Below are 12,915 nucleotides of genomic sequence, written 5' to 3'. Positions count from 1 at the left end.
TTGGGCTAAATTCTTTTTTTTTTTAATTTGTTTTAATGTTTATTTATTTTTGAGACAGAGAGAGAGAGAGAATGACTGGGGGAGGGGCAGAGAGAGAGGGAGACACAGAATCCGAAGCAGGCTCCAGGCTCTGAACTGTCAGCACAGAGCCCGAGGCAGGGCTCGAACCCACAAACTGTGAGATCATGACATGAGCCAAAGTCGGATGCTCAACCTACTGAGCCACCTAGGCACCCCTCCTTGGGCTAAATTCTTATAAAAAGAGTACAGATATTTAATTTTGACATGTACTGACAAATCATCCTCTAGGAAGGCTGTTCTCAAAGGACTACTCCTACCTACCGTGTCTGGAAGGTTCTGTTTTGTTACCATCAAAGCTGGAGAGTCCCTGATGACTATTGAGCACTGATGTTTATGTCTGTGAGTTTCCTCTTTGGTATTAGTTTTGATGTATTTGTCTTTTTCTTCTAGTTTTCATGTTTCTGACAGAATCCTTGTGCTAGGGAGGATATTAACCTTGCCTTAGCCCATGTGTTGTGATTCGTGTCTGTGGCATTTTGAGTTTGGAGAGGCTTTGCAGTCTCATTCAGGGGCATGTCGATGTTGCCCACTCACGCCCATTGCTGCCTCCTCTGTAACTTTAGAAATGGATATTCATGCTGAAATACTGAACCTTCCCCCCTGCCCCCAGACGCAAACAGGTCTTACCCAGATGTCCATCAACAGGAGAATGGATAAAGAGACGTAGGTTTGTGCATACATTGGAATATAACTCAGCAACGAGAAGGAACAGATTACTCGTGCGCACGATGACGTGGACGGTCATACTGAGCAAGAGAGAAGCAGAATAGAGACAGGGCAGGGCAGGATGGTGGTTGCCCGGAGCTGCGGCTGCTGGGGAAAATGAGGAAGGGCTGGTCACGGGCACAGCTTCTTTTGTGGGGGAGCAGAAGTAGTAAAAGTCGCAGTTGCTGAGGGCAGCTCCGCTGCGAGCAGACAAAACCATCGCGCCGGCTTTTACGGCACGTTAGTTAGATCGCCCCACAAAGCTGTTCAGACAAGATGCATGCAGGAGAGTGCATACTGTAATGGTTCCATTTATGTCAAGTTCTGGGCAAATGTAATCTGCGAAACAGAAGTAAAACCATGGTTGGGGTGGGGCAGAGGCTCTGGAGAGAGCGGCGGAAATGTTCGGTATTTTTTGAGTGGTATTTACACGGGTATTTGTGATCATCAGACCCCATCAAACTGGGGAAAATTGCATTCTAGTTGAGAAAAAAAAAAAAAACAAACAAACAAGCAGGCCCTGATCTTTCTCTCTTTTTTTGTGTAAAAAATATATTTTCCAAAGTCACGTCTCCACTGGGTAATAGGCCGTTAACTTTCTGTCGGTCAACGAAGATGCTGACCAGTCATCTCGGGATACCAGCTGCCGCCACACCCGGGGCCACCTCGCTTTGGGAAACCACCCTCCCCATGCCGGAGGTTTGCTCCTTAACATAGGCAGCGCCCTGCACGTTATAGGATGCAATTTAATGGCTTTCAGGAACTAAAGAGTAGTTCTCCCCCCACAAACTGGCTGGGAATCTGTTCTGCTGGAACGTAATTTCAGTGTTAAACTTCGTCATTTCGAGACAGCAGGGTTTGTCATTTCCCTCTTCCAAGAGGAAGTACCTTTATGTATCTTGAAACGTCTCAACACGCTATGAAGGTATTTTTTGGAGGGTAGGGGACATTTTGGGAAGTTCAGATTATCTAAATCGAACAGTACTTGCATTAACGGTGTGCGGGAAATCTCCAGGCACAAAAAGAGACTGGGCGGAGGACAGACAGCTGACCTGCCTCGGGGTGAGAACCGAGCAGCAAGGAGCTGTCCTAGTGCCTCATGGCTTCTCTCTTGTGTGGGGTACAGGAGCTGGTCAGACTTACCATCGAGAAGCAGGGGCATCCGTCTCCAACCAGCCCAGTGAAACCCAGTTCCCCAGCCTGCAGACCTGACGGGTGAGTTCTGACTAAACCCTCCAGCCACTGGCCACTTGGGTCTCCCCTTGAGAGAGAGCGTGAGCCCCATCAGGTAGGCTGTTGGTGGCCTGTGTTGCTTTAAAAAGTGTGTCCAGCTCGCTCATGTTTCGAAGTATTGCCTGATCTCAGGGTTAGCGGTCAGCGTGACTCTTTCTCAGGCTGCTGCGTGAGACCATGACCCCCACCTGTGCTCTTCCGGAGCCACTTCCCTCCGTAACTGGAAAGAGCTTAGAGGGTTGGGTTTTGGGGATTGGGCTTGAGAGAACTGAGCTTCATCAAGAGAGTAAACTGCTGAGGGCAGTGTGGACAGTTTCAAGGCCTTGTAACCATTTCTGCTACAAGCTCCTAGTAAAAATATAAAACATAATAATTTGGAGCATGTCGAGAACCTTCAGACCATGTCTTCTGAGGTTTCCTCTTACAGACAAGGAAACAGATGCAGTCGGGGGGTCCTGGCCGAACTCCTGCTATTTTTGGTGATCAAACAGACTTGAAACCCCATCTGTGCCATAGAGCTCCAGGGACAGGGTCCAGGGCTCCTGCTGCTCGGCCCGGTGCCCTGCCTCGGTTCCATGGCCCGGTCACATCCTGCCCCGCTCGGGACCTGCGTGTGCTCTGTAACCTTCTGTAATCCCAGGTTCTTCTCATCCTCCAGCCAGTCTGAGGTCCCCCTGACAGATCGAGAGATGGAGATTCTGAACAAGACAAGTGGCCTCTCCCAGTCAGCCGAGCTGCTTCCAGACTCTACAGATGAAGAGGTCGCGCCCCCCAAACCCCCCTTACCTGGCATTCGGGTGGTTGATAATAGGTAATTTTTTTTTTTTCTGGCACCCTCTTCTGTTTATGATGTAATCTGATAAATGGATGGGTAGATGAACCAAAACGAAGACGGTGCCATTGGGGTAAGAACTTGGAACCCAGCCCCTCGCTCTTTAGAAGCCTGGGAATCTTGATCATCCTCGGGGAGGATCATCTGTGGAGGACGAGCCCGGCCCCAGCGCCCGCCCTTGCCGCGCCCTCCAAGAATTCCCAGCGGCTTGCCTCTTAGCCTTCATATGACTTACTATGGAAGGAAAAGAAAAGATGTTTCTGATTCTTGGTGTTTTGTTTTGGCATTGATAGGTTTTCTTTTGGCAGCAGTGGAGGGGGACGGGAGTTAAAAGTGTTCAAAGTAGGTGTGAAGTCTCTGATAATGAAAGAATCCCACATTCTGTACCCTGATGCCTTTTTAAAGAGCTTCTGTTTGGGTTTTCGGTTTGATAGGGTTTCTCAATCTTTCAGTCCTCCACCAGCATTGCCACCGAAGAAAAGACAGTCAGCTCCGTCCCCGACCCGAGTGGCCGTCGTGGCCCCCATGAGTCGGGCCACCAGTGGTTCCAGTTTGCCTGTTGGAATTAATAGGCAGGTAATGTCGCCCCGTCTGGAAGGCAGAGGAAGGCTTTGGGTGTGGGAATTTGGCTCCCGAGGCGAAAAGAAACCCAGTGGTCTTCAGCCCCTGGCAGTGGGAGGACCGTTCCTTCTCTGTATGGGACCACCGGACGGGGTGGAAGTTCCCGCGTGGGGGAGGAGGTCAGGGTGGGGAGGCTGGAGCCAAAGAGCGTCTCCTGCGGACATCTGAGGCTGGCCCTGGGGCCCTCGCTGGCGACACACACTCCCAGCACTCGTAAAGGCTCCTTTCTCAGGAGTCACAGACACAGCTTGTTAGTGCTTACATCAAAGACGGGCCTTTGCAGCCGGTTTCTGAGCTTGGCAGTCTCCTCTAAGTCAGTGTACCGATTCCTCTCCCCTGGGCTCTGCCACCATTTCTCAGAAGTGACTTGGGCCTGGTTTTCATTTCTCCACACCAGGATTTTGACGTGGACTGTTACACACAGAGGCGGCTGTCAGGAGGCAGCCACTCATACGGCGGAGAATCACCCCGCCTGTCCCCCTGCAGCAGCATGGGCAAGCTCAGCAAGTCAGACGAGCAGCTGTCCTCTCTGGACAGGGACAGCGGGCAGTGCTCCCGGAACACAAGCTGTGAAACACTAGGTGGGCTCAGCCATCTCTCACCTCTCCTGTCTCTCCACTTCTTGGTGGCCGCTTTGGGGTCATACGGCGATGCCAGCCTTGGTCCTACGACCCTGATCTGTCTCTTCGACTGCAAGATGGGGCTGCCGGTATCTGTCTGTCCCCAGGAGGTTGAACGTTTAGATGGAACAACCATGTGAAACTGCCTGGGAGATGCTCAGATGGTGGCTATTACTGTGGTTAATCCGTCAGTGTGTGATCTGACTCCCGTGGCCAAAATTAAGAGCCATCTGTGCTCAGAGCTATAGATGACAGGGAGAGCCCATGACGGCTTTTGACGGAGGGTGAGGGCAGGTGGGCAGCACATGCTGACCTCCCGGTCGGTGCTGAGCACGTGCTGTGGGGGCCGGAGGAGAGTCCAAAAGGCAGCTTGGTGCCAGGGTCCGAGAGCATGAAGCTGTTCGTGTCCCGTGAGCTGGACATTTCACTTTGAGAGTTTAATCAGAAGCTTGTAGCAAGATTTCTTTTTTTTAATGTTTATTTATTTCTTTTGAGAGAGAGAGAGAGAGCTTGAGTGGGGAAGGGGCAGAGAGAAGGAGACACAGTCGGACGCAGGCTCCGAGCCATCAGTGCCGGGACCAGGAGATAATGACCTGAGCTGAAATCAACAGTCAGACGCTTAACTGACTAAGCCCCCCAGGCGTCCCTGTGGCAAGATCTATCCCAGGACGTTACTCCCGGCATGACTGGGAGTAGTGGTGGCCCAGAAGCAAGCTAACTACTCAAGTGTTAGGGAATCCGACGAACCGTCATGCATCCGCTTGGTGGAGTGATACATAGCTATGAAAAGTCAATCATGATGCATTGAGTAATGGCCAAAATCCAAGACCGCTGACCTAGTATTTTCTCAGTTGGGTGTTTAAAAAATGAATCCTAGGGGGAAAAAAAAAGACATTTAAGGAAATACGTCAAATTGTAAACAGGTGATAGTTAAGTAATGCGATTGTGGATGAGTTTTATTTTCTTGATTTTGGTTTCTTTTTTTTGCCACATTTCCTACAGCGGTCATGCCTCTTTGTTTCTTTCTTTTTGTCTTCCTTTCTTTTTCTTTCTTCTCTTTTTCTCTTTTTCTCTTTTCTTCCTTCCTTTCTTCTTTCTTTTCTTTCTTTTTTTCTGTCTCCCTTTTTCTTCCTTTCTTTTTCTTTTTTCTCTTTCTTTCTTTCTTTTTATTTCTTTCTCTTTTCCTTCTTTCTTTCTTTCTTTCTTTCTTTCTTTCTTTCTTTCTTTCGTAAGAAATTCAAACGATGGAGGCAAATAAGCAAACAGCCATCTTCCCACTCGGCTTTACTTCTGTAAGCAGGGAGAAGAATGAGGAGTATGAAATGAAGCATAGAGATGAGACGGGGATGCTGTGTCCTCACGCTGTGATGAATGGCACCGGGTTAAGGGGAGGGTTGGATTGTTTCTTTCTGCGGGGCCTCGTGACTGACGGGTCATGTTCTTCCCGTTGTGAATGCAGATCACTATGATCCCGACTACGAATTCCTTCAGCAAGACCTCTCTAATGCAGACCAGATACCTCAGCAAGTGGCCTGTAATCTTAGCCCGTTGCCGGAGTCCTTGGGAGAGTCTGGGTCTCCGTTCCTCGGCCATCCCTTCCAGTTGTCCCCGGCACCTGGCAGCTGTCCCCAGCAAGAGGGGTCCTCAGCTCCAGGACAGCAGATGGACATGCCGCCTGCCCTCCCCGAGAAGAAGCGCAGGAGTGCGGCCTCGCAGACCACGGACAGCTCTGGCTGCAGGGTGTCCTATGAGCGACACCCCTCGCAATACGACAACATCTCTGAGGTTGACCTGCAGAACCCAGCCTCGGCCCCGTCTGTCCCCTTCACGCCCTTTGCTGCTGTTCTCCCCTTTCAGCAAGGAGGGTCCCCAGCCTCTGTCGAGTTTGTGGGTGACTTCACCGTTCCTGAATCATCGGGTGACCCGGAAAAACCGCCTCCTCTACCAGAGAAGAAAAACAAACACAGTAAGCTTTTGTCCAGCCATTGTCAGCAAGCACATTTTGTCACCTAAAACAGTGGTGTGTTTTATTTAAGCATTAGGCTGAAATCAAACCGGTGGCCTCGTGATTTCATAAAAGATAGGGCCCGCGGCACGTGGACACTTCCAGGTGCCTTGTCTTGTCCATATTGGTGATGGTTTTCAGAGCCCGATAAGCCAACCTGTCCTTGTGGCTGCTCTAAAACCTCGGGCCAAGCCTCCGCAGAGCCCGAGTGTTTGGCCAGAACACGCAGCAGCAAAGAGAGACGAGGGTCCCAGCTGCAGGACAGCATTACAGCAACATCAGGGCAAAGCAGGGTGGACATTTGAATTTAGTTAGAGCTCACCACGCCCACAGAGGGGTTTTCTGAGGATCCCCGAGAGTGTGCACAGTTGCTGTTTAGAGAGGTCCCTGGTACCCCCGCTGTCTTCTGTTTGCAGACATGAAATGTCATGTACTGACTTGGAATCTGAGGGCACCTGGTTGCAGTTGCTGAGGACGTTTCTTAGACCACATATTTTTAATAGATGATGTTCTTGGGGCCCAGGGATGGAGCTGAAATTTTAGATTTTTATATTTTCCAACTGTAAATTTGCCATCAGGTTCCTAAGTAGAGTTCTACCGGAGACTGTTTTTCTGCTAGTTCCCGTAACAGCTGCCCCGCCCTCCCCCTCTCCCCACCAGCCAGGCTCTGCTTGGCCCTTCTGCGGCACTGGCTGCCACCACGCAGATGTGTGTGTGCTCGAGTGGGCCACACAGCCCCAGGATTCCCTGGCCTCAGTCGAAGCATCCAGCAGAGGACTTCCACCAACTGGGACTTGAATCTCCCTTCCAGGTTCCCAAATGAGAGCATCTCATTGGCCCCTGCTAAGAATGGGACCCACTCTCAAAGAAGGGGAGACCCGGCCTGGTTAAACGCGGCAAGGACGGCCCCGAGGGCAGCCGGATGGGCCTTGTCGCCCAGCTCCTTGCTGGGTATCACCCAGCATGTGTCACAGCCTGGGTGGTATGGTCTCCCCGCTGGAGGGAGAGCTGGCCGTGCAGACTGATGAGGTCAGGTCGTTCCCACCTGTCGTTCGCTCAGGAGAAAGCAGGGCACTACCGGTGGGAGTCACCAGGGGCAGTGCTAGGAACGTCTCCCTCTACGCGAGCAGGTGTCTAGGGAGCTACTGGCCCTTCCCCTCCACCCGCCTTACCTTGACTTGAGCAGTGTGCCAGTGTGCCGTCCTGGGCTCACACCGTCTCCTCTCCCCCTCTCCCCTCTCCCCTCTCTCTTCCTCCCCTCCTCTCCCCTTGTCTCCCCTCCCCTTTCCATTAAATTATCCAAACCCAGAATGCAGGGTAGGATTGTATCCATGCAGACCGCAACAGATGTGTGGTGCCTGGCCACGGAGCCAGGGGCCTCACCTTCTCAGCTCTTAGAGCAGGTCAGGGCACGCAGGGGCTGTAGAGAGGAGGAGGAAAAGGAGAGTCGTCCGCTCTTGCCTTTTTCCAGCAGCCTCAGGTCTCCGGTGGCTGAAAATACTTTCTGTTAATTTAGACGTCTATTTTTAGGCTTTATTTCTTCTATCAGTGTCTGTAGCACTTGTGTCTGCAAACCTTTAAAAACTAAGAGCTTAAGGTGTGGCATACCTGGGTTAAGGCTTCCCGCACTGTCATATTTAGTCCTTACGCCCTGGTCAGGCAGCGATGTTGGCGCCCGTTTTATAGATGAAGAAACGGGAGCGCAGGGGGACCAAGCCTTGCCAGGATCACCTGGCAAGTGGGTGGCAGAGGGGGGTTCAGAGCAGGCCTGTGTTTTCCCGGCACAGCGCACGCACTGCCTCCCACGCTAAGAAGGAGAGCGTCCGGCCCTCCTTTGTGGAGACCGTATGGGTTTCAGTAGTGGCCCCCAGGCAGCTGGGAGTCGTTTCTGTGCCCTGTGAAAGGACCCCAAACCTGAGGCACAGCCCTCGTCTCTAGTCTGCTCCTCACTCCCTGAGCGGACCCCTGGGGCGTTCCAGGCTTTGCCCCAGTGGAAAACTTGCACAGTTGCTTCGAGAGACATCATCCCTTAGATGTGATCAATGCTGGACGAGCTCGTACACACGCAGTGCTGGTGTCACAGTGTCCTCCTCCTTTGGGTGGCACTGACATCCTTAGGGTCCTCGGCCCCTCTTGCTGAGGGCAGCCCCACGAGCCCCTTGTGCCCGACAGGCTTCCTAATCACTGCCCTGGGTGCCCGCAGGGAGCACCAGCCTGCGAGCGTCTCCAGTGATGCCGCTGCCCCCTGCTCTGAGCTCTTGGGCTGCTTTTGAAACGGACCCCTCTTCCTTATTCCTCCGGTCGCGAGCCTCACTGCTGTTTCTCTGCTTGGTTAGCCGGTCCCTGCGAGGACTTCGTCAGTTCAGGTCTTGTGGAAGCTTCCCGTCTGAGTCCGCCACAGAGGGTTGTGTGCGGTCTTTGTAGGGGGCACTCGGTAGGCGTGTGGGGTCCCCTTCAGAGGCTTGCGTCTTCCCCTGGGGCCTCATGGTGTTGGTGCCGCATGGAAGGAGAGCCTCACGGGGCTCAAGGGGGACAGTGAGGTGCGCTTGTGGCAGCTGTCCCCTCCGGGCGAGACTGCCTTTATGTACCGCGTTTTACAGTCACGCTCTGCTCAGTGCTTGTCGGAGTGAAGGCCCTTATACCGGTTCTTTTCCAACCCCCTTTTGGTGAAGGACATCAGAAAGACCTCCCCCGAGAGAGGCATTCCCTATCTACCCTCAATGTGGAGACTATTTAAAAACACAGAATTAAGCCCTGCAAAATTGTCCTGGCCACTTTTTCTTGGTATCTAGCGGGTGCTCATAGCGCTTGTGACATGACCCAAGAGGACAGCACCCAGCTCCAGATGGTGCCTTCTCTGGCATCCCCGTGCCTGCCACACGCGCACCTAAGTTCCCTTGCTTCCAAACCTGGGCCCTTTTCCTTCCCAGCTCCCGTCGTCACCGGTTCCCCCCGGCGCGTGCACAGAGGCCCCGTAAGTACATTGATCGGCCCTCGTTCCTAACTCGTGAATCAAGGAGGCATAACAGCACCTGCCCTTCAGCCATGGGCGTGTTGGTGTTGGCCGGGGATCCCCTGCTCTCAAGGAGCTTCCTCCACTGCCGAGAGAAGAGAAAGGCAGTACTGCATTCCGGGCCGGCCTTGACCCAGACTTTGCCACGGGGAGTGTCACGTGCAGGTTCTAGTCCCACAGAGAGACGGGGATCGGAGAAGGCCTTCCTGAGGATGCCAGAGGGCTGGACACAGGTCCAGACGGTCGCTTTCCCGAACCCGTGGAGTCGTCAGAAGGGCCTGGCTCTGGAGGTGGGGCTCGGATCACCCGAAAAGTCAGGAGCGAGGCGCATACTGATGTTCGCACCCGAGGGCTGAGACGTCTCGCCTCCCCGCGTGGGTGAGGCCCCTGCTGGCGTCTGCTGCCGGGGCCGCTCCGGTGATGCCGCACGGCTCAGGCGAGGGAGCCTGTCTCTGGGCGGCCGCACAGCTACGGGCTGTGCCACCGTGAGGTGGCTGCTTGATGGCAGGTGGCAGGGCGGCAAGGGCTGGGGTTTCTGGAAGGATGTTTAGGGAGGAGAGGACGCACGCATTTGAATTCAAACACGTCTTTCTTTGCAGTTTGTCTCTCGCCCGAGAACGTTCTGTGGCCTCTGGGCTGGAAGGGGGGAACGGAGTTTAGCGGCTGTTACTTGTTTACCCAGTGGGTGTGTTACAAGACCCACCCCGGGGCCGCCGCCTGGTTTAGCAGGGACTCAGCCGGGACGGAGGACACGTGTTTCCTTCACTCATTCATTCTGCAAATATCTGTGGACACCTGCGGCGTGTCACGTGCTGACGATGCAGCCGTGGACCCGGCGGACCCTTATGGTCCCTGCCCTCCAGGGGCTTCAACTCAAGTGGGAGGCAGTAAGCCCTGTTACATCAGCTTTAAAAGTGTATCCTGCATCAAACCACTCTCCCCGCCTCCGCCCACCCCGCAGTCTTTCGCCCGAACCACCACAGAGGCCCCGCGTTGTTTTCTCAAGACAAAGCGGCCGTGGGCAGGCCCCGAGGGGAGCCCTTGTTGGTCCTCGCCCCCGCGGCATCCCTGCCCCTTTCCCACAGCCTCTCGTGACCCCCCAGGCGACTGCCTCGCTCCTTCCAGTCTCCCCTTGCTGGCTCTGCTCTGCTCACCGCACCCTGGGCCCGGCCTCGGCCTTTGCTGGCCTGCAGGCTTGGTGCAGAAGTCCTTCACGTGGCTCATCCGTGCTCGGGAGAAGCGCCCGCCACCAGCCCGCTCTGCTGTCCACCCCCCTGGGCGCCTCTCTCCGGGTCTGTCTCCTGCCTTGTGGGAGGGTGTAGGCCTCAGGTGGGCAGAGGACTTGTTTGCTGGCCCCTGTGAGGCCCCGGCAGCTGAGCCGGTGCCCAACGCGTTGGTGCTCCTGGGACAGTCCCGCAGACGGCTCGGGACACGCTGTGGGAAGGGCTGAGTGGCCACAAGGGGGAGAAGGTGGGGCTGCCGGGCAAGCGACTGGCGAGGAGCCCCTGGGGACGCCAAGCCACGAGCGAGGGAGGAATGTGCCCGGCAGGACTGGGAAGAGCAGGGAACAGCGTGTGCACACGTCCCGGGTGTCCCAGGTGCGGGAGGAGGAGTGCGTACCTGGGGGGGGGGGGGGGGGTGGGGGGCAGAGTGGGAACAGGGCCAGAGACCCCCAGGGCTTGTCAGCAGGGAGGTGGGGGCCCCAAGATGCTTTTTTATTTTTAAAATTTTTTTTTTAACGTTTTTATTTATTTTTGAGATAGAGAGACAGAGCATGAATGGGGGAGGGTCAGAGAGAGGGAGACACAGAATCCGAAACAGGCACCAGGCTCTGAACTGTCAGCACAGAGCCCGACGCGGGGCTCGAACTCACGGACCGCGAGATCATGACCTGAGCTGAAGTCGGCCGCCCAACAGACTAAGCCACCCAGGTGCCCCAAGATGCTTTTCAAAAAAGAGGCTTTATTTCTTAAATTTTTTTTTTCAACGTTTATTTTTGGGACAGAGAGAGACAGAGCATGAACGGGGGAGGGGCAGAGAGAGAGGGAGACACAGAATCGGAAACAGGCTCCAGGCTCCGAGCCATCAGCCCAGAGCCCGATGGGGCTCGAACTCACGGACCGCGAGATCGTGACCTGGCTGAAGTCGGACGCTTAACCGACTGCGCCACCCAGGCACCCCAAAGAGGCTTTATTTCTTAGAGCTCAGCGACACTGAGCGGGAAGTACAGGGAGTTCGCGCGTGTCCCTGCCCCCACACGCCCGGCCTCCCCGCTGTCACTGGCTCCACCAGAGCGCCACACGTGGGTCGCCCAGCCTGCAGGGTCGCGCCGGCCTCGGCCCGAGCCACGGTTTCCGTAGGGCTCCCTCTTGTCTTGTTTCCAAAGCTCCTGGCCTGGTGTGGCGGGCCCGCGGGGACGGGTCGGGGTGCGGAGGGGGCGCGCTGGCGGCGGACCCCCGCTCACGGCCAGGGCCCCGCCCGCTCTCCGTCTCGCAGTGCTGGCCTACATGCAGCTGCTGGAGGACTACTCGGAGCCGCAGCCGTCCGTGTTCTACCAGACGCCGCAGAACGAGCACATCTACCAGCAGAAGAACAAGCTCCTCATGGAGGTGTACGGCTTCAACGACTCCTTCAGCGCCGAGGCCCCGCAGGAGCTGGCCCCGCCCCCCGCCCTGCCCCCCAAGCAGCGGCAGCTGGTAAGCCGCGCTCTGCTTCCGGGGCCCGGGCCGTGCGTGCCGTGCGTGCCGCGCCGGGTGCCACGTGGCGCTCTCACTTCCTCCTGGCCGGCTCACGGGCCTGCTCCTCGGCCTTCCCGCCCCCGGGGGTGGTGGCGCCCTCGCTTCCATTGCCGCCCCTGCAGCTGGGCCTGGCTTGTGCTCAGAATGTTTGCTTTCTCTGCCGACGGTCTCGTGTTTTTTCCTCTCTTCTTTGGCTCCACTATAGACCTCCCAGAAAGGAGGGACTCCATCAAAGCACAGGGCATGGTCTGTGCACGGCCATCTGTGAACTTGATTTACATAATGGCCTCACTACACAGGGTGACTTACACCCCACCCTGGCCAGGGATGGCCCCGTGGAAACAAGCCCTATTGAAGCACGATGGCCGTAAACAGAGCTGTTCTGTGTCCCAAGCACGGTGCCCCTCCTCCCCTGAAAACACTCCTGTGTGAGGATTCCCTGTAGGTAACGAAGCCCCAGTCGGCGCAGAAGGCCGGCTGTCCTGCGTGGGCAGTATGTGAGATTCCAGCACCGGGCAGGGAGGGTGTGCCTGCTGCCCGCCTCTGAACCCTGTTCTCCCTGCTGCCGGTTTCCTAACCACGTGGACTGTGGTCAGGTTGTAGCATCCAGGCATCTCATCCGGCCGTGCTTTCTGGGAGGAGTGCACCTCCGAAGGGGATTCTTGTTCAGAGCTGCACGTGCCGTTTTGGTCATGGGCTGGCCAGCCTGGTGGTGGTTCCACCGCAGAGGTGACCGGCTAGTTGGCCATCTTTCGTCTGCCCTGAGGGGACACAAAGGTGCCACCCTTCCCTTGCTGGGAGGCAACTGCTGACTGGACAACCAAGGTCCCCAGGTCACTCCCCGAGCCCCCGCCCGCAGGGTCCCTGAGCCCACATTCAGTGAGCTCAGGGGCCGACAAGGCAGGAGCACGCCTAGCCTGCTAGGAGACAGCTCGGTCTGTCAGAGGAAAGGCAGCACCCGCCCTGGGTTCTTGGCCTGCCACTGTCTAGCTGTGTCTCACGACTCAGACTCAGGGTCTCAGTCCTTCACCCACCCTGCCCACCCCCACGAACACCCAAATGTGCCC

General features: G+C 55.6%; 1 protein-coding gene across 17 annotated transcripts in view; it reads left to right on the top strand.

Moving 5' to 3' along the window:
- Positions 1-12,915, top strand: part of RAPGEF1 (Rap guanine nucleotide exchange factor 1) — a 132,746-nt gene that overhangs the window by 86,342 nt on the left and 33,489 nt on the right. For 16 of the 17 annotated variants that reach the window (XR_007146439.1, XM_047830920.1, XM_047830906.1 and 13 more), the window contains 6 exons: positions 1,913-2,001; positions 2,678-2,830; positions 3,304-3,427; positions 3,870-4,053; positions 5,552-6,058; positions 11,607-11,806. Coding sequence is in view for 16 of the 17 variants with exons in the window: in XM_047830920.1 (XP_047686876.1) it covers positions 1,913-2,001; positions 2,678-2,830; positions 3,304-3,427; positions 3,870-4,053; positions 5,552-6,058; positions 11,607-11,806 (1,257 nt within the window). In the remaining variant the exon portion in view is untranslated. Of the gene's footprint in view, positions 1-1,912; positions 2,002-2,677; positions 2,831-3,303; positions 3,428-3,869; positions 4,054-5,551; positions 6,059-11,606; positions 11,807-12,915 lie in introns of those variants that run through there. The other variant, XM_047830917.1, reaches the window with a different exon arrangement.

This window comes from Prionailurus viverrinus, chromosome D4 (assembly GCF_022837055.1).
Source record: "Prionailurus viverrinus isolate Anna chromosome D4, UM_Priviv_1.0, whole genome shotgun sequence".
In the NCBI taxonomy this organism is placed as follows: Eukaryota; Metazoa; Chordata; class Mammalia; order Carnivora; family Felidae; genus Prionailurus; species Prionailurus viverrinus.
Note: the sequence above shows the minus strand (reverse complement) of the source record. Positions and strands in the feature narration are given on the sequence as shown.